The sequence below is a fragment of the Falco cherrug genome, chromosome 6 (assembly GCF_023634085.1).
Source record: "Falco cherrug isolate bFalChe1 chromosome 6, bFalChe1.pri, whole genome shotgun sequence".
Lineage (NCBI taxonomy): Eukaryota > Metazoa > Chordata > Aves > Falconiformes > Falconidae > Falco > Falco cherrug.
The window spans coordinates 83,160,328-83,182,403 of NC_073702.1; the positions used below are offsets into that span (position 1 = coordinate 83,160,328).

General features: G+C 37.3%; 1 protein-coding gene across 4 annotated transcripts in view; it reads left to right on the top strand.

The window, feature by feature from the left end:
- RYR2 (ryanodine receptor 2) overlaps positions 1 to 22,076 on the top strand; it is a 434,547-nt gene that overhangs the window by 164,532 nt on the left and 247,939 nt on the right. For all 4 annotated transcript variants that reach the window (XM_055714670.1, XM_055714672.1, XM_055714671.1 and 1 more), the window contains exons 4-6: positions 10,781 to 10,855; positions 11,617 to 11,695; positions 12,829 to 12,941. In XM_055714670.1, coding sequence (XP_055570645.1) covers positions 10,781 to 10,855; positions 11,617 to 11,695; positions 12,829 to 12,941 — 267 coding nt within the window. The remainder of the gene's footprint in view (positions 1 to 10,780; positions 10,856 to 11,616; positions 11,696 to 12,828; positions 12,942 to 22,076) is intronic.

The following is a 22,076-nucleotide window of genomic DNA, read 5'->3' on the forward strand; positions in this document are numbered from 1 at the left end:
AAAGACTTCTGATTAGTTTCTGGAGCCACACCATAAAAGCAAACTGAATATTGGAGTGACAAACAATGGGATGAATAATAATGCCAAAATGATCATACTGTCACAAACGAACATGTCGTTTACATCCTTGCTTTATGGGGATGGTGGACAGGGTGCGTGATCTTCAGTTTTGGTCAATTTGTTTCCAAATGTCTAATCACAAAATAGACCTAGAAGACTTTTAAAGGGGAGAAGTCTGAATACTTTGAGATCATTAGATGATACTTTTTTTCTTTTTTTTTTTCCTTTTTTTTTTTTTTTTTTAAACTAGAACATCTTGTACATCTACAGAGAACAGACACCCCTGTTTTAAAAGCATATATGAAACGAAAGCACCCAGACTTGCTCGGAAGCTCTCCAGTTAGTGTCTTTTCATGTGGGATAGAGCCAAACTTCAGTCCTCAGCTTCAGACTTGGTGATATCAAAACATGAACAGATGAGGGCAGAAGAGGAAAAGGTGGCCATAGAACTCTCACAAAGAAAACCAAACCACTGCCTGTAACGTAACATATCATTCTCCTTTTATCCTTGAGAAACCTCCATGAAAATAAACCTAAAAATTTCCATAGTCTTCCGACATCAGTCATGTGAAACTGATTTTTTTTTTTAACCACTGCATGAAATATTAGTAAAGTTTTCATTTTCTTAATGTATTGTACATTTATGTATGATATGTTACTACAACAGTGGTGCTGCTCTCCAGTACTGCACTTTGAATGCAGGACTTGACAACTCGCATTGTACCTAGTTAGACACTATCTGCAGAGCAAGTTTATGATCAGGTGTAGCTCCTGCTTTACCTATACTGTGTTTTATCTTCAATCAGTAAGTATTTAATGTGCTATGTTATTTAAAGTAAAAAAAATAATCTGAGAAAACTATTGCATAAAAAAAAAAGATGAAGCCTTGTTCTGAGCAGCTGTTTTGCTTCCTAGCATAAAGCTTATAATTATGCTAATTGCAATGATAAATGTTCCTTTTAAATGTGGTTTGCAGCTCTGTGTATCCCACTCACCTTTTCAGGGAAAACAATCCCATTTTTAAGCACCTGAAAGCAAATATTCATTTCACATTTTCTCTTTTTTTCCCCTTCTCATGGCTCTACAGAAATTTATGATGAAGGTAAGCAAGTCAAACATTTGGTATTATACTTTCTGTGAATTCCTACAATTTAATTTAAATCATTACTTTATTTTTAACATCAGCATCATACTTGCCTTCACTAAAGTAGCATGTACTGAATTTTTTACAAATCTGGGTTTAGAAACCACAGTGACTCTAGCTTGGAGTGGGTTTATGGTTTATTTGGATCATGAAGGACCAAAGGCAGGTACCTTTGTGGAAAGAGGACTCTGGGCTGGCTTCTCTAATTCTCAATTCACCCTTACCCTTTCACTGAGAGTGTAACACCATCTGGTAAATAAGAAATCTTGAGGCAATGAATAAATAACAAAATTTGAAGTAAAACGTTTGGGCTTTTTGGAAAGCAGGGACAGCACGGTGTTCTGTGGCAAGGATGCTGCTGTGATGGTGTGGTGTCTCAGTGGGCTGGGAGTCACTGGCCCTTCACTGCCCCAGGTCAGTAAGCATGTGCAGGAGCTCTACTTCTCAGTGCTTTTATTATTTTTTTTATTATTATTTAAGATTGTGACAAGGCACTTGGTCAACCTCCAAACGTTTTGAGTAACTGACGTTTGAATAATTTACTGTGATGTTAGCCAAGATGTGTTGGTTATCCGTTTCCTACTTTTCCCTTCAATTATCAATGTCTATTCCCAATTAATCTAAAATTATTTGTTTACTGATTTTCATCCCCTAGGAGTTTGCTGTTCTATGGTATGGTCTTTTTCCTTTGTCACTCTCCAAAGGGGAGGAATTCTAGGCTAGATAAGCAGTGCTATTTTAAGGGCTGAATTTAGTGATGTCAGAGGAATTTTCTTAGCATGACTCCTCTGCTGATCCGTCTTTTCTTCCCACTTGGCTGTCTGCTTTATTCTTTATCTGTGACTTTCTTTCTCAAGTGATAAGGGTGATTCACATTCCTTGTATCATACAGCAACAGAAAAAGCTGAGGCACAATCCTTAACCTGTGAAAAATGCCGCCCTCCTCCACTTATTTAGCTGTAGAACAACCAGGAAGATTTTTATTAATTCCTTCTATCTCCTATGCGGTGAAGGAGGAGGAGTATGGGGGAAGAGAAATCTTCACTAGGCTAAGGGAGAAATCAATATATTTTATCCTCGTGGGCATTTTTTTTCCAAACCACTGAAAGTGCTTGAAAGTCAGAGTTTGTAATGCAAGTATTGCCTCAGCCATAAATATAAATGTTTGTTTTACATAGGAGGCTGGAACCAGACAATCAATATTATTTGTTCTTGATTTATTTTCACTGCTGTATCTGCTTTTCATTGGTGTGAAGTAACCCATTGCTGGGAAAGTGATAACATAAATGTAGTGTTGGAAATATTAATTGTGAGGTATATTTGAAATGTCTCTAATTATGCGGCTGTTTATTCTGCCTTCTGACAAGTCAATATCAGTAAAACTGGGATCACTTAGCATGGTGCTGGTGCAAATGCTTATCATCATTACCAATGACTCCAATCTTCTTAATATAGGTAGTAAAGTATCTCTGTGTTCTTAACTGAATAAGGCATGCTCATGACTTTTACTGGCCAGTTGATTTTTTCAGGTTCAGATGTGATATTTATATAAAGCATAATTACGCATTGTAATAGAGTTTGTAAAGCAAGCCATCCTTAGAAAACCTATAGTTTAGCTAAACGTTTTTTCTGTATTTGGCTTGGCCTGACACAAAGTAGGAAGTAACATTCTGATCATGTGAATGAAAGAAGTTTTTTTTGTTTCTTTTTTCCTTTATTTTGGTTGTTGTTTGGGGGTCACAGTGGCCATCATTATTTAAGAGTAGGTACTAGCAGAGTCATCAGTCATACTAATCTCCATACCTGAATTTTTGTAGCACTTCCTGTGTTGTAGTGAAATCCATGAAAAGTCAATCAACTAAATAGTGATTTAAGTCAGGTGTAAAGACTAGGAAGTTGATAGGTTCAATTTCCAGTTTGTTATTCCATTGTAACATGGTATATGGGCTACAGTAGGACAACTGAAGATGTTTTAGACTGGTTTGAATTTGCCATTTGCTGTCACTGTTTTTTGATACGAGCGGGGTGAAGGAATATAAATCACAGTGCCATGTGTCAGTGGATGGATTTACCTCGCCTCGAAATGCTGTGCTGCAACTAAACACTGTGGGTTTGGTGCCCAGCCCTGGAAATGGCAGCCCAAGAGCACAGTAATCGCCGAAGGGTCTTGTTAGCATTTTGGGGTTTTGGAAGAAGAATTCAAGGTGTATGGGTGTGGAATGCTGTTACTTTGGAAAAGAAATTCTGTCGGTTTTGTGTCAATTTGTAAAGACAATGGAGACTTCTGTGAGCAAGAAGAGCATGTAAAACTCCTTGGCTCACACTCCATAGCTTTGTTTGTAGTCTTTACTGCTTGATGCATTTTCAAGTTCTCTGATTTTGCTGGAGATGTAATTTCCCAGTATTGCTATTCCATGTGCCAATTGTTTAGTTTTGCCTGGCTCATCTTGTCTCACAAACCTTCTAGCTCTGTTCCAGGGTTACTTCACAAGTTCTGCAGTGACTCAGCCTGTTTCCTCACGTTCTGTTTTCACCACTGCTTGAGGTTTTCTGGACTTTTTGGCTGGTATTCATCCCACAAAACTGAAATGCCTGACTTAGAGCCATGGGTATCCTAAGCTCCCTGTGTAACCACAAGCAGAAGCATAGGTGTCATTAAAGGGTTGCTCAGATTTTAGGTGGGCTGAATTACTGACCAAAAGTGCCTTGTTCTCTCCACTGGCTGTCTAATTGCCTTAGGCTAAATTAATATGAATTTGTGTTTTATCATCAAGAAATTCTTTTAGCTTTTCTTAAGCCATTACTGACCATGCTGGTATTAAGATAACGAACCTTCCTGTGTTTTCCAGCTGGCTGTTGCCTAGCGTTAGAAAGAAGCTCTCTTTAGTCATCTGAAGTTGTGTTCAGCATGAAAAAATTTAGACCATGATATAATTGTTGCAGAGTAAGAGGTCTCATTGAATGCATACCTGTGATGGTCTCCAATTCTAGTCTTGTAGGATTGCATATCACTGCTGTTTTTAGATAAATATTGGCCTCCCTCAGCATTGGTCTAGAACAGAATAAAAAAAAATGTATTAATAGTGAAATCAATAGATGAATAGTTTTTACATTGCTATGGAAACACCATTTTGAGCATCCTCTCCAGAAATGGTTGTAGCATAATGCAAATATTTATGTGTAGAACCGTAGTGAGATGGTTTTAGACTGGGACATCCTTCCCTCCTATTCCTCCCAGTTTCTTTTAGTGTTTTTCCCATTTCTTTCACTTCATTTCTAATTCTGCCATCATGGAGTTTTCCTTCTCCTGAGTGAGGAACTCCAAAGCTTTCAAGATCTACATTTATTCTGCATCCTTTCAGTACTTTTCTTCCTATATTGCAGATTACTATATGGGAGCCTTTAATTTGCTTAAATGCAGGAAGCCCTGAAGAATTATATGTAAACAAAGCTCATGTTCCCTTGTTGTGCACTCAAAGTTTTCTTTCTAAAAAACTAACTCAGATTAAATACTTGTATTAGCCTGCTGGTTTAAAAACTTCCACCACCCTCTTGAAAAAGGCGTTGGTGCCAACAACTTTACATCTTGACACGGGTAGTTTGTGACTGGGAGCAGCATAGTCCAGGGCATAAATACACTTTTACTCATAATACATGGTAGCTGATTTTTTTTCTATGAAAATACTTGTGATCAGACCCACCTTTCCTATTTACTTTCTCTTTCTAATGGATCAAAGCCACAGTTTCAGAATGTAATGACTGCTCCTGAATGGGAAATTTGACAGCCCCAATATGAGTCCCAGGGAAGGGACTTTGAGAAGTTCCATCACTGGAGGAGCTTGCACTTTGTTTATATATAATTTTTTAGAGGGTCCAATTTGCCAGTTGGTTTATTTCTGTGGTGGTGATGGTTTTATATTAAAAGGGTTCAAAGCAGGTAACTGTAGGATATTATGTTGTGTTTAATTATATACTTCTGCTTATACATTTAAACTAAGTATCTAGATTTAGAGATAGGAATTTTTTTTCTTCGTTCTGTACTTTTCTAACAGTATAAATGCTAGAAATAAACTATGGAGCTTCATGAAACTTAGAACATACTTGTGGTGGCACATTTATATTTTCAGGTGTTTTTATGGAAGTATAGGTGTCCTCTGTTTGACATGCTGTTGCCTCCAGCATCTACTTTAAGTGTATGATGGCCATCATTAGTGTGCTCCGTTTTAATGAAGTATAAGTATTCAGTGTTTTAAAGGACATTGCTTTTTTCCAGTGTACATATTAAATAACCACTGAAAGTCATATTTGAAACTTTTAATGTTAACTTGCAGTATTTGCCTTGGAAAACATTTGTGAAGAAAAACAGGGAACATGTTGCTGCTTTTACTGTACAGCTGCTCTCACATGTCAAAAAAAATTCAGTGCCATGAAAATAATTGTCAAATATTTTTTTAGAAACCCATTCAGAGCAATACTGAGTGGTCCTAAGTTCCATCTAGACTCTTTGGGCTGGTGTTTCCTATGGCTGGGTCTGGGGCACAGAGGAAATACCAGGAGAGCAGCTGGTTGCAATTCGGTCATAATTTACCATTACTGTAAGTTATATGGATTGCATTTTTGAAGGACTTGCAACTGATGTCTTGTAGCTTATTATTTCACTTGATTTTGTTTTAATTTTTGTTTTTAAGTCCATCAAAACTATACTTACAGCCTAGTCTTTGTACTGTCATTTTCCCTATAACATGTACCACTAATTCCATTCTGCTGTTATGGGTTCATCATGGAATGAGGCAGGAAAAGGCATTACATCGTTCTTAAAAACTCATTGTTGTCTTGTATGATTTTCTAGAGAGTATGCTTCAGTTCCTGTGTTCCTTGTGACATTTTCAGTGTTATAAAATGGCTTTCATGGGTGACTAGAATTGTCCGAATAGGCATGTGCTAAATGCAAATGCTGTCAGGCTTTCTCGAGCATTAGATTTCTGAATAATGACAACGTTAAAAAAACTTTATCTGTACATGCACAAAACACTGAAACAGTTATCATTTTTAAGTACATGTTAAAGATGTTTGTCTTTCTCTGGTACCTCTCTGAAGCTCATAGCTTTTTGCCTTTTCTTACATTTGGAGATTGTGGAGACCTGTGAAGAAAAGTCAGCAACAAAACTTTGGCATTTGCTTGCAGTAGAGTACTCATTGGTCTAAGAAATGTTTTCTCTAGTAGGTATAAGGCTGTTCTCTTGAAAAGAATGGAAAGGTAATGGCTATTTGACTCTAAATCTCCTGGGATGCCAGAGGGATAGTCACTAATCTCTAAAAATTCTCATTGTAAGCGATGTTCCAGAAGCACAAATGGCTCCAAAACACTTGATCAGCGTCATCAGGATTAATTTCCTGCAGTTTCTTATATGCGGCCAGGAGTGTATCAATGCAGGCATAGACACAGCAGTGCAAGTGCTACTGTGTGAATTGTCAGTGGAATATCCCTTTTAATCTGTCAAGTAATTGCACGTCTGTACATATGACAGTTGTGTATATGCAAAATTGTACAGATGAAAAGGGGTTGCTGAGTCATGTATAACATCTTACTGCAGGATTGGTACTCACAGTAAAGCATATCCGTTGTTATTCAGTCTAATTCTAAATATTTCATGTTATGCTGCTTCCATCATTTGCACATTTTACTAGATAGTTTGTAGGTTGCAATTTCTAAGTTCTTTTTGGCATTTTAATCCTATTTAAAAACAAGGAAAATAACCGTTTCCTAATTTTAATTTATATTCCTCCTTTATTTTTGTTTCAAGATAACACCCTTTACATCAAATTACGCAGCTCAGATCTTTAAGTAGTCTGTTCTCATTGCCTGCTCTAACAATGCATTGAACTTGAAAGCTGTTCATGTATTTTGGATGCTAATTTCTTCAGCTCTAATTGTTGTTGTTGTATGCTAAGTTGCCTTTGCTTCAGCAGTGGCTTTTGGGTGATGAGGTCGCTCCAAATTAACCTTGTATTCCAACTGCAGAAATATTAGACTAGAGATGGACAGTTTATATGAAGTTTTCACAAGCAGTGTGAATTTGCCCTATATGCATTCAATCTCAATTTGTTCACTTTAGTTTTTACCAGTTCTGAAGGCTTTTCAAGTCTTATTCTAAATCCCAAATTCTTGGAGGATAAAATGAGAAGAGTTTTGCTTTTATATGATTTATATTCCTGAATGGCATTGCTTGTAGAACTTCAATGGATAAATTGTTCTTTGAACAAAAATCTATTTTTTTTTTCCAGCCTGGTTTTATTCAAGGAACGTATTGTCCAACTTCGAAATTACTCCAAAAACAGGAAATTAAAAACATAAAGCAAACAAGACTGATGATAAATAATGGGTTGTTACAAACTTGCTTGCATTATAATGCCATTCATATATTTGTGCAAAAATATGTGGGCGTTATGTATTGAATTAGTCAGGACTGTGTCTTCCAGGAAGTCTCTACTTGCAGTGTCTTGTGAAATGTTATTATTTGAATATTACTAGAAACTTGGTAAAACTTCAATGGCACACCTCATCTTGGAATGTTGCATTGTTGTCATAGAAGTCCAATTGATAACTTTTAAAATTATCTTTTTTTTTTTTTTTTTTTTTTAATAACATGTGGAATACAGTTCTCTGCAAGATTCTAGATAGGAATGGATTATTTTGAAAATTGGACTCTTTCAGTAGACAATCGTGGTACATCAGCTACTTACTGTGCAATTTCTGGTATACAGATAAATGCTATTTAGTTATGAAATGAGCCTTTAAAATAGGAAATTAACTTATAGGTACGTACATATCCTAGAAGGCAGTTTCATAGTACCAGCTTTCTCTCCTAGCCTCTCCTCTATTTTTCTGTTTCATCTTTTCACTTTCCCTCCATGTGGATACCTTGATTATAATTGTCTTTCAGACACCTTTAAGTGGAAAATGCTTGAAATTTTTTTTTTTGTTGTTGGTTTTTTTTTGTCTAAGAAACAGCAAACTTGCTTGCATGTCTTTAATGGGGAAAAAATTGTTAAAAGGAGTTACTTTAATCCTTTTGGTAAAAATTATCTAAAAACCCACTCCTCCATTTTTCACAAAAGCAATTGAAATTTTTCCTAGTTCCAACCCCTCTGAATTACCTGGTCAAGGAAACAAAACAAAACAAACCCCCCCAAACAAACAAAAAAAGAGGGATAGGTGGTGATAAAGCAAGCAAAACACTTGAAAATCTTGTTCCAGCACCCCTGCCATGGGTAGGGACACCTTCAGCCTGATCTAGTTGAAGGAACCACCATGGCAGGGTGGTTGGAACTAGATAATCTTTAAGGTCCCTTCGAACCCAAACCGTTCTATGATTCTATTAAATATTTCTGAGCCAATCTTTATCTTTTTCAGCTACAAATGGGCATTTAGAAAAACAGGTGCTAGACAGACAAATTAATACAGCCAAAACAAGGGCAAGGTAACATAGCTGTGATTTTGTTGATCATACTATTCCTTTTGGTTTTTGTACAACAGGCAAAAAAATGTGTATGTTAGGTATCAAATTTACAACTAGTAACAGAAAATAATTTTGGTAAAAATATTAATGAAATTTCAAACTTTTGTCCATGTGGGTGACTATAATGGTTGGGTACCTATGCCTGCTGTGGATAAAGCTTCCAGGCAAATCTGAAATGTAGGTGAGGAAGTATGTTCACAGCAGTTTTTCCCCTCTTCCCCGATGTGATGGGCAGCAGACATTCAGCGTTCATCCTTGGGACAGTGGACCTCACATCACCAAATGTCGTGTTCTTTCCTTGTGCCTTTGGAAAAAGTGGTGATAGTAGTGGTAGTTCAAAGTTAAATCCTCATGTCTTGCTATCAAGACTGTGTCTGCGACAAAGACCATGACTTTCATTCTTAATAAAAATTCATGTCATTCAGTCTTCCAGACAGATTATTGAATGCGCCTCCCTGCTTTTTGACTGCTACGCCATTTGTTGAAAATCAGAATGTACCTTGTATCCGTCAAGATGCTCTTTTCAGTAAAGATAAAAGCAATATTTTTTTGTAGTTTCTTAAAAGCGCTAAAATTATTACTTTTTTGAGGTGCTTACTTTTTCACCACCTGTTGCTTTTTTTTTTTTTTTTTTTTTCTTTACCAAGTAACTCAAAGATCAACAAATATGCTAATGGATAAAAGATAAGGAAGGACAACCTGTAAATGAGGAGTGGAAATAATTGTGTGTTGTCACCCTAGCCATTCAGTTATGTTGATCTTCAGGACTGAAATGAAGCTGCCAGAGAGTTAACATAGTATGATTGTTCCCGATTTATTCTGTAATGAATCTAATGCTCCAGTCAAACAGAAGGTCAGCCTACTGTGATAAAAGAAAGGCTATAAATGCTGTATACAAGAGATTAAATTAGAATCCTAGATGAAAGAATGTTGCTGATTATGGAGTTGCCGCATTTATAGACTCAAAAATGCGTATTTACTGATATTGTTTAAATAGTGTGATATGCATAATGTTAGGTGAGATAATTGTGTCAGAGGAATATGGACTTGTGCTCTTGGCATTGTCTTCTCTGACAGTCTCTGCTCCCAACCACCATCAGTCAGCTGCTTCTTGGTCTGAGGAATTCATAAATCTTCAGCAGAAGTTGAAAAGTTGCTCACGTTTTGACAAGATTTATTTATACTTTCATGAGTAGTTAAATTGATTGTAGATAAATAGAAACTGTAATTAATACATTGTGAAAAAAAAATGATTGCAGTTTCTTGGGATAAAAGTGAATTTTATTATTTTCATTTTCTGTCACTCAAGATTTGTGCTGTGTTTCTCAAGAGGAACATTTACTTGGGGATGACTTCTAAATTTTCAGAACCCCCAAATCCTGTTGAGTTAGCTTGGATGTCTTTGAGCACTTACCTGGCCTGGCAGATAAAGAATTCTGGCTGAGTATTGGAACACTACAGGGCAAACAGCCTTGGAGGTTGTTGATCTTCAGTGTGGCTGATACATGATTAATAATTTCTGATAAAGGAGGGATGATGCTCCAGAAGCTCCTTCTGCACACCTTCTGTATAGAAAAGTATTTAATTTGGAGAGAAAATTGCCGAATGTGGAGAGTTTTAACAATACCTAAGGGTGTAGAGGGCAGTGTGGCATGCATCAAAGCTGCTCTGCTCTAGAGCCTGCCTGCTTTCAGCCCAAGGAAGCATCTAGAACATATCTTATACCAAATAGGTGGTGGGACAAAGTATATGCTATGTTCCCTTAGCCAATTGAGCACTTTTATTAGAAAAAGTCAGTAGCTTCTAGGTTTGCCTGTCCAAGTTCTACCTTAGATCTGTCCCAAGGACTTAAAAGGTCAATATATTAAGAGGCAATTAAAATTAGAGAACACATTCACAGAACTACCTTGAACTAAACCCTGAACAGTGTTTGTCAGGAAATTGACTGCTCTGTCACAGATTGTCCAGGATTGACGGAGATTTTTTTACTTTTTCTTTCTCAAAAGGCCCCGTTTTATTATAACACACCAGTATATCACTTCTCTTTATCTTTCAGTCTGCACAAGGTGGCGGTCATCGAACGCTACTCTATGGGCATGCAATCTTGCTGCGCCATTCCTACAGCGGCATGGTATGTAACAGCAGTTGATGGCAGCAATGATTTCTCTTTTTTTGTATGAATGTTATCTTTTAAAGTGCCCAGACCATTGCTCTTTATTGATATCTGGAGAATTATTCACATCAAAGAGGCATTTCTCCCATGGTTAATGGAAAGCTCTGTGAAGGGTAGATGCTTGGAAATACCAAACCAAGGTGTTCATATCTGGGTAAGTGCTAAAACTAAGTCTGGCTCTGTAGTGATGACTTCTCTGTTCGTCAGTCTATTTTGAGTTGGTGATTTCTCGTTGCTTTTCCCTTGGATATTGCATAAGCTGTGACTGAATCCACAGCTGGCATCTGGCTGACAACCTGAACATATGTTGGAGAGTGAGTGGAAAAGGAAATTCCTTCTTGCACATATTTTGGACAGAAGCCTTACTCTTCAATTCCCTGATGAATTACATGGGTTCCAAACTCCTTAACCACAAGGGAGTTTTCGTGGAGCTGAAATTTGATGCAACCAGCTCCTTTATTTCCACTCTCACTATTCCCATCTCAGTGGAAAGATAACCTGGATAGACTGAGAGGTTATTTTAAAACATCTATCTTTGTCAAGTCTCCTTGAGTGCCATTCAGTTTATCAGGCATATATATATATATGTTCTTGATAGTAACTGGTGGGGATAATTTATGAACAGCTAATCCCGTGTCAGTAGGTTGATGGCTTTTTACATTTCACTGGATTATCAGGCATGAACAGAACTAGTAATACATGCTTTTTTATTTTGATAGTATCTATGCTGTCTCTCTACGTCTCGATCTTCAATGGATAAGCTGGCATTTGATGTAGGATTGCAAGAGGACACAACAGGTAAACACTAGTTCAAGTGACTGTGTAATGAAGAATATGTTCAGTCTAAAAATCGGGAGTAACCTGTAAGTACATGTAAATCACCTAAAAATTAAGACTATTTTAAGGGCTAAAGAAATAAAGCTTAATATTTATGTTTTACACATTCAGTATCTTATCTTTACATTTTATAATAGATAATGTATTTTTGTTTCTAGGAGATGTAAACATGTCTATTGATAGTTAAGTGTAAATTTCTACATTGAATATAATTGAAGGAATATTTCCTTGTTGTTATTCCTGTACAAACCTTCTGCTGAAAATTTTTTAAACTTGTGTTATTTTGAATAAAGATTCTATTAAAGTTTTAGAACTGCTGTTGACATTTGTATATTTAAGACTGATATAGCTTCTTACAGTGCCATCAGTTTGGTGTAACTGTTCAATTAGAAATAATAACTTTGCTTGTTTTTTAAAGACTTGCTGTGGCTAGGAGTAATAACAGTAATAACAGCAACGATTGTACAATTCCAAGATCAAAGTGTGTTTTTTTCTGAAAATCATACTTTTTGTTCAAGAAGTATATCTGAAAGCAAGGTTCATCATGGGAACAGAATTTGTGACTGTAATATTTATAAATATTCTGAGGAATTAGAGACACTAACAGTCAGTAGAAGTGGAAGAACATAGTTAAATTTGGGTTTATGAGATCTTTCAAATATTGTTTTAAGTTATATTGTAGATTATTATTTTATTGCCCTTATTGATGGGTTGCTCCATTTCTTTGTCCTAATTCTTGGTGGAAGATCCTTTGATGTCTTTCCCAGAACCTGGAACGAAGGTGACAGGGAAGCTAGCAAAAGCAGCCTGGACCAGGTTGCCTAGAAAGCACAGAGAGTTAGCTCCTTGTTCAGCTCTGGAATCACTGTTACAGAGGTCTTGCTGTCTTCTGCATAGGTGTATTATTTCCATTTGAGTTTCTGACAAGGTGGTGCTGGAATGATATCAGTTATTGAAAACACATGGACACTTGGTTTACCCAACTGAAAACTGGGTCAGAACTTTAGGACTGAGATAAATGTGGAAGTAATACCAATAAGATGGGACATTTTCTTTCTAATTTCTTTCTCTGCCCCTATTCAATAATGATACAGGTGAGGCATGCTGGTGGACCATCCATCCTGCTTCCAAGCAACGATCAGAAGGAGAAAAAGTGCGTGTTGGAGATGATCTTATTTTAGTCAGTGTCTCTTCAGAGAGATATTTGGTAAGTTCTGTAAAAATATCTGTACAGTGCTTCCTCTACAGAAAAAACAGTTAATAAAGTCTCGTTCACATGTCCATCTCCACAGAGGTATAGCTTAAGGTGTTTAAACTGGTATTTGATATCATTTTGCAAACCAAGACACTGATAGTCTGGAAGGTGTGTCATTGATATGTGACTATTAATTTGTGTTCATTTCAGTAATGGAATAGAAGTTGAAAAATTTATTGATGAAGAAAAATGAAAACATAGAAAAAATAAATCTGTCCAAATTATAAAATTGAGGTGTTTAGAGTCATTGTGAATCCCTGCACTTACACAGCAAGAGAGATGATGATGACTGCAGAGGCTGATTTTCCTCAACACGTGGCGTTAATGTGTGTACTGCATCTTCCATGCAAAATAACAGCATACTAAAACTATATTTTAGTGCAGAAAGAAATGACACTAATCTATGTTCTTGAGATTTTAATCTCTGCATTATAGTCCTAAAATGGTTTAGAACTAGATTTTAATGAATAGTTATTAATCCTATTTCAGTTACATAGCTCTGGTTTGATAGTAAGAAGGAGCAAAGATTCAGCAAAGTAATTTGGCTTTTACATGAACTTACCCCCACGTTTTTATAAACAGATGTTTTTCCAGACTAAATTAAGAGCTTGTGAACTACATAGATTCACAATCAGGAAAATATTTGTGGGTTTTTTTAAGCTATCTACTCAGTAGTTATATTTGCACTGTGAATAAAGCAATGATACTTTTATGAAAATTCAAACAGTTGATGAAGACTGAATTAACCAATTACCAATGAGTGAATATTTTTCATGAAAGCTGTCTCTCCATCTTAAATTGTTTGTCTTGATCCATTAGGCCATCTACAAAATAACTTCAAAGGATGTAACTTTGAAAACAATCACAGTGTTTTCATTTTGAGTGCAGTGTCATGTTATAGCCCCTATTTTCTGCAATGCTTAAGGAATGTAGCAACTGATACCTTTTCCAATGGTTAGGTCTGTGGAGACATGAGGATATTTTTATGAATCCACTTGGATGATGAGACCAAACAGGGTCTACTGAATCCAGTGAGGAATGCTTTTCCTAAGGGTGAGGAGTTCCTCAGATGGATCCCTTGAAAGAGAATATTGTTCGGCAGGATGCTGAGGGTTAGTGTTATGTACATTATGTGCTTACAGTTAAAACCATAGGAAAAGGTAAGTTTTCTATCAAACATTCTATGTCAATATGCTGTTAGGAATAGGGTTGGAATGTCACCTTTTTATATTGCAATATTACTCTGTGTTTTCAAGCAACTTGCTAATTCTCTCCAGATTAAGACAAATAGGTTAACAATCTTGGGGCAAAGACGTGCATGTAAAAATAACAGGTGAATATAGAGTTTGTTCACAGGGCATGGCTTTTTCACGATGTAGTCAGAGCTTAGTTTAATTTGTGTAATACAAGGGCAGAGCAGAAGTCTGTCAGCTTCATAAGTCAGTCTTCCATTTGTCAGAGCGCAGCTTAATTACTTAATTTCTTTTTTCCCCTTTGTGACTTTATGATCTCAGTCAGTAGCTTAGTGTTCAGACCTAATTTGGTTGGCAACTGCTATTAAGAAAATGTCAGGACTTTCCTATGGTTCCCCTTCCTGCTTTCCATTAAGAAGATTCTGGGACAGTTTGCTTTATTTTTTTTGGCTTGAAGAGTCATCTTTTTAATCGCAGTGAACAAGTGCTAAACCAGTAGGGAAATTAGTGTTAAAATTGTAAGCTGAAGGTCCGGGGATGTACATTTGGGCTGTCTGTTGACTCACAGCAATGTCCCTGGGCAAATCATTCAGTTGCTCTGACTCTCATTAGCTCTACCTCTACAAAGGGATTTTGGATGCTTATTTTTCTGTGTAGAATTTCACAGGAAGAGCACTAAGTGCTTGTGGCATTACATGGTGTGCGAGTTGCGCTACTGCCAGGTCCTTCAGAGAGGAAACTTGGCTCTGCTGAACCCTGTGAGCACAGAGCAAAAAGATGTTCTGCTATAAATATCGCCACCATTTCAGTTCAAGCCAGAGTTGCTCTGTTTCCTTTCTTGAGGCGGTGCAGCCCGATGAGTGGACGCAATATTTCCAGCATGTTTCCCCAGCCTGTACGTAATAGCATGTAGCCCTGCACTGAGGTTGGCCTCTGCCTATTCTTAATTATATACCATGATTGCTTTCAAAATTGCCACTTTTTAATAGTTTAGAAATTCAATTAATTGTAATTTCTTTCAAATTCATGAAGCCTCTGGATAACTTGGTCTTTTAAACTTAATTTGAAAAAAAATTCGTTAGACACAGAGCAGCAATACAAAATGCATAAATGAAGATAAAAATGAAAATTGGTATCAATGAGGTCAGTGTTACTCTGGCTGAGAAGTCAGGAAAGAGGGAAAAAACCCAACCCAGCAACTCTGAATCTACAATGCACAGATTTCAGCATAATGCTACAATTTCTGCACTGTGGTATATATGTAGTTACTGAGTTGCTGATTTGATTGATACCCTGCTGATGTCCTGAAGCTGCATTATACTAATCTGTGAACAAGTCTTGGGGTGTATTTCTTTTTTCTTTCTTTTTTTTTTTTTTTTTTGAATACTGGAGATTAATATGAAATAAATGGGAAACTTTCTTTTGAAGTGTAAGGTTTTCCTTAGCTTGAAGATTTTTATCATAGTTAACTGATGACAGAGTTCCCTTTCAAAAACAGTGATATTCAAATTAGATGAAATTATTTGAAAGGTGGAGCTGATATCTGTCATTTGTCCTGAACAGGAGGACAGGTTCCTGAGTATTGGAAAGGCACTGCCTCTGCATCCTCTTGTATCAAATACATCGTTTATTTTCAGCTCTTAGTTTTAATTCTCTTTATTATCAGATACTTGGGACAGCTTCTAGATACCAGTAGCACTTGTTAGATTTGTTGGTGCAATAGTACCAGGGAACATAGCAGTGTGTGATTTTTTTTTTTTTCTTATTTATTTTTTTCTTTTATTTAAAAAACTTATTCTCCCCTGCCCTTTCATTTTTTTCCCTAAGAGTATGAAACTCAGTATTGGACTTTGATTTCTTCTACGTAAGTTCTGAATTCCATCATTTACTTCCTGTTGAAAAATAGTAAAAAAGGGTTTTTTTTAAAAAAAATAATCTGAATCTGCATACACAAACCTGAAAATAGTGGAGGGTAGTGTTGAGCTGCTCATTACACTGATCGTAATGCAGTTCCCACAGAGTCTTTATACAATTTGAAATTCTATTGTGGAGGCTGGTTGATCTTCGCAGTAATTAAGACTGTCAAGCTACTCTGCCTCCAACTCCTGCTTCCAAGTGCTTATAATCAAGTGCTTGTAATGTAAAAAATTACTTAGAAATATTAGCATCTATTTCTGGTGGGGGATTTTTTGTTTGTTTTGTTGGATTTTTTTATCAGTCTGAAATAACTTTTTTAGTTCATCCACAAGAGGTCAGACATCACTGAGCTTGAGGACAGGAAGAAAAAAAAAGATCGTTAAGAAAATTAATCTTGTTTTCTTGAAATGTTGAGCATCCCACGCTTTACAACAGGACATTAGGAGAGTTCTTGATATCACAGGTGTACTTTTTGCTAATGTAAAAAAAAAAAAAAAAAAAAAAAAAAAAAGAAAAAAGAAAAAGAGTTAGTAAGGCTCTCCTTGCTTAAACTTAGTGAAGTTCTGAGACAGTTCTCCTGAAATAATGCAGCTTGGTCATGCCCAGGGAAGACTTTTAAAATTTTCTGTTAGCTAGAACTTTGATAACTTTGTCTATTTTGCATATGCTAGACCTCTTGCACCTCCTGTGTGTTAATGAACTATTTAAACTCCCTCTACAGCAAACAATTAAGTACACCCCCACTCTGGTGGAACCAGATATTCCTTGTGGCTCAAGGTGGGAATAAAGTCAGGCACTGTATTGACAGCTGAGTACTCGGTGTTTTCGGTGCTGCTGGTGATCTTCTGTCATTTAAGATATGTGGAGGAGGAAGCTATGGGAATATAGAAGGAATAAAAGGCAGTTGATGTAGCAGGGACAGGAGCCTGGATATGAAGTGGGAAGGAAGGAGGGAAACTGAGTGGGATGTGATGACTGGCTGAAAAGATTGGCAGCTGAGGGCAGGCAGGCGGTAAGGGACAAACAGATCATCTGGACCAGAAGCTGGTGGCAAGGGAGCAGTGGGCACCTGCTGATTAAAGTTGTGTTAGAAATTTGGGGCAGAAAACCTGTGTCATTTTGGCAGGGAGAACTGGCAGAACCACCAGTGGGGTGGGACTGAGAATGAAGGACGACAAGGGAGATCTGTAGAGAAGGAGTGGGATGGCTGGGGAGAACCAGACTGCTGGATGAAGATGCAGAGAAGGGAAAGTCTGGGGTGAAGAAATAAGTAAAGAAGTGGAGAGGAAAGAGCTGTGGTGAGTTTCTGGGAGGAGGTCCAGTGCTGGCTGAGAAAGGAAGGGGCTGAGCAAGAAAAAAGCCAAAAGGCCTTGCTGGGGCTTTGTAGGTCTGCGGAGAACCTTTTGAAGCAGGAGGTCCTAATTCTGGGTGATAAGGTAGGCTGTAATGGGGTTGGGGAGCTGGGCCGGCTAGGTGAGGGATACGGGGCTGTGATAAAGATTGGAGAGGGAAAGAGAGTGGGAGAGGCCTGGCGCAATTACGCTAGGTAACTACTATAGGCAACTGTTTAGAAAACTCATTGTATTAGGCACAGCAGTACGTGGCGGTATGCTGACAGCCTAATCCTCTCTGATTTTGTGTTAGTTTAGGTGGCAAATGATTGAAAAATGGTTTTAAAGTTTCCTTGTCTACCTGTGGTTTATGTTGGTGTCAGTATGACGCTATGTACTGTAACAGTGGGGTTTTTTTGCCCTTTTTTTCATACAGGAAAGTTATATATAAATTATAAAACTATATCACAAAAAATAATTTTTGTAAATTTTGAAAAAGCACAGGCATTAGAAAATGCAAAAATAATGGCACTGATATATTTTTACAAAATCTCTTAAAAATCCAGTCATGCTGGCTTTTTATGGAATGCTATCTCAGTACTGATAGAATTCAATGGATGTGTCAGGGCTGAGTAGCAGAGAGGCTGTGGAAGGAAGCAACTCTGAAGATGAAATTTCAAGCTGGGAATTGTGGGTGGAGGATTGGTGGTATGGTGCTTAGTTAATTATTTTCTTGGAGAATTAGATTTTGTACCAGACTCTGCTGTGGTATTTGCTGAGCAGTTCTTTTTTTATACCAGGCTTGCTTTCATGAGGTCGCTAACTCTTATCCCTCACCAGGAATATTCCTTACCTGAGCTGTGGCTCTGAGGGCTCCTCTGTCTGCTAGAGGTTGAGGTCCCAGAGTTGCTGTCTTGATACCTGCAACAAAGGTGAATAGAAAATGTGCCTTGAACATTGTGAAGATGTGCCTTGAATTACACATAATGCAATTTACAGTGGGAATTAAAAAGGTCCTTGCCACCTTAACTTGGGCATCCTAGATTAGTGAAAATTTCTTAGTGTAATCCCTGTACCTCCACTCCCCAATGGAAAATGAGCTGTAATGCTACTCTTCTGGTGTTCTGAGAAAATGAATTCATTAATATTTGTTGTGTTTTATGAAATGTTGTAATTGTTGGTAGCAAGGGAAAAGCCTATGGGGAAATTAATAATTCTGTTTTCCAAGCTTTGAAGAATTGACTATATTGAATAAAGCATGAGGCTGTGGACTGGAGATTGAGGAGAAAACAAAGCACTGAGCAGCTGTTAATGAAGTGAGCTCCTTTCTCCTGTATATACAAAGAGACAACATTTGTGGAAAAAACTGTGCAGGATCATGCCATTGAAGACTGTAATAGGATGCATTCAGCAAAAGCCATTCTTTTTGCCTGGGCTGCTTTGTTTGACATTGCCAAACTTTGGATGCTTGCTTCTGCAAAATTAATATTTCGTTAATGAAAGCTCTTGTGTCTAATCAGACTAAATGATAATAATTTGGAAGCATGGTAACTGATGTGCTTCAGGCTTTTCGTGGTTATAGCACAGAAGGAAAGCTAATACAAAGAGCAGGAATGCAGACTATCCCCATCTACCCTCTGTGGGATCCTTATGCTTTCCTGCCATGCATCTGCAGTTACCTGCTGTCAGCTATGTGGTAGTGGGCTAGGTGATTCTTGATGGCTGAATTGGAACAGTAATTTCTGTGTAGCTGTGGGTTTTAGCTACTACTCTCCCTGTGCTGATGATACATTTATGCTGAGTGGAGGGGCTGCAATTGGTTAGTACAGTGCTGGCAATTCTCATTCTTTATCAATGGAAAAAGCCTCTTTGCTTGTTGATTTGCTGGCCAGGTGTTCAAACCGGCTCAGGGAAATGCAAAGAAACCAGGATTTTATAGAGCTTTAAACCCGTCTGAAATTTCCTGGGCTTTGCCTACTGTGGGTCAAAACTTAGATAATTATTTTTTGTTCCACAGTGTAAGTTTACCCATATTTATTAAAACTTTTTCAAAGTCTTCATAGATCTTTCAATGAATATAAATGTATTGTCACTTCTAGACATAAACACAAAAACTTAATTATATAAAAACTTCACAGAGATGAAGTTATTACTTCTAGTTCTTTCCAATATCTCCCTTCTTTGTGACTGAATATTTTCATTTATTTTGACAGTGTCAATATAACACTCAGTGTTACAGAATACTTCACTGATTCAGGTAATAAGTTTTAATAGAAACAATACCTGATAATTAGGAATATAGTTGGGTTATCTTTTGGTTCTGGAGACAGTGCATCTAGTTTAATCTTTGGATTTTTGCTGAAGCTTGCAAACTCATAGTTTTTTTGAATGCAAAATGTTTTTCCCTTGCTAATAAAAAAAAAATAAAGGGAGTGTAGTTTGTTTTGGTTTTGGTGGTTTGTTTGTTTTGGTTTTTTTTCGTTGTAGATATAGCCGTACTTATAGATACAGTACTTTTTCACTTCTTGACCAAGGCTTTGCCTGGTCTCAGACTAAGGAAAAGTGCGTACCTGTTGTGGGAATGATGTCAAAGACTTGGAACATCTCAGAGGTTCTTGGGTCATTGAGGATAGATGCCTAAATGGTTTGAAACTGCTTCTCTGTCCTGATCATTGTAGTAATTTTAAGACAGAGAGAAAGGGGAAATAGCATGGGCTTTCAGAGTGTCCACGTACAGAAGAAAAATAGATTGAACTGGATCACGTCAGTTACCTCCATCTCTGCACCACCTGGTACTAACTTTTGAAGCAGCGTGGTTGATGTTCTTGTTGTGTGCTGTACTTAAGCATTCTAAAAACTGCTGTGCCTTGTATGTAGTTCTTAAAATGCACCAGAAAATAAGCTTCCTTTTTTATTTTTCTTTAGCTATTCTTACTATTTGGAATGGCCTGAGATCGAAGGCAGAGACATCATAATGTAAAGTGCAGATAGAAATAGATACCTCTAGATGAGATGTCAGTATGGATACACCTTAGCCAAGAGGAAGCCTGAAGCAAAAGCTTTTCTTTCTCCTTGCACACATGCACATTTTGGAGAACAAAAACTTTGATGCAGACTGACTGTGAAATTTAAAATAGTTATTTAGAGCTATTGTAAATGCAGCTACGCTGCTGCAATCATGGCTGAAGGGTTCTTGTGGAAATTACCATCTGATTCCCAAGCTCTCCAGTGAGCTTGAATACACTGTGTTCTTCTTGAAAACCTAGGAAGAGAGATGTGATTGTATTAGTTTTCTGCAGAGCAGTACAGAGTTTGTAACATGGCAGTAAGTTCAGTTGGGAAACTGTAGTGTTCTGTGAGATTTGAGTCTTGGACTTTATCCTAGAGAAGCTCTGTAGACTGTAGTGTTAACCTATATTCATAAAATACTATAATTCTGAAAAGTTACTGAATACCTATAGTAGGCTAAATGGTGGTTTAGGAGATTATTAGTCCATTAGTACGGAAGAAAAATTTAGCTTTTGGATTGAGCCTGGATACCAGTGCAAAGGAGATATTTGTGTGAGACAGAAGACTGAAGAACCAGCCTGTAATGGTGAAGACCCATACCAGGATTAGGACAGCAGGGTTCCTGAACCCAACATATTTCTGCTTTGCAAATGTTGTTAGGGCATACCTGAAGGACATATGCTACACATGTGGTCCTTGTCAATGATGGCAACCTGCTACTTATGCCAGATAATCTGTCGTGCCAGCTAGCAAAGTTCTGCGTAGTAGGTATAGAGGCTGTTCAACATCAGTGTGAGCGTTGTGTCCACAGCCTGATACTGTGTTCTGGAATTTGTTTCATTTTGATAGTTTTATTATGCTGAAAGTACAAACCCAAGCAGATCAGCTCTGAGTAAATTATAGACAGGCAGCAAATTGCTTTAAAATAACACTGAGATTGTAAAGTATAGCACTGAAAAGTTAGGTGCTTCCAGGGTTAAGACTGACATCTCTAATCTGGTGAGATTTTTTCTGTACATTTGATGTAATTGAATCCTTGAATATCCATTGACAGGGGACTTTCTCTACATGGTCAAAGCTTCATTTTATTGCTTGCCATGTGTGGTTCCAGGGGATGAACACCATACTTAATGGAATTGGAAATGTCAGGACCCCTGCCTTCATTTGTAAATTGAAGGATGCAACAAGCAATCTAAGTGAAGGAAAGAAGAGAATTGCAGAGACATACTCTCTGTTTCTCTGCTGTGGTGGTCATGTGTTGTGTTAGGTCATTTAAACCATACTTTTAAAAAGTGTAATCCTCTGGTGACTCAGCTTGAGACATCTGGGTTATAATCAGAGCTGCAACTGGAGTCAAACGAACGTGCAAAAATGACAGGTGCTCTGAGGAAAGAAGTCAGCAGTGTATTTTTGTATCAGCGCCCTAGTTATCAAACAGCATGCTAATTCAGTGCCATTTGTCTGAAGATAAATTCATTAACATGTACAAAGCACACTGTTAGAAGAAGTGCTCTGTTGATGCCAGATCTAAATGAGAGAGGAGTTATTCTCTTTCTCTTTAGCCTGCTCTGAACAACATAGATTCCTCAAAAAGCAATATTCCTGCTTCAGTGTACTGGTTGAATTTCTCAGCTAAC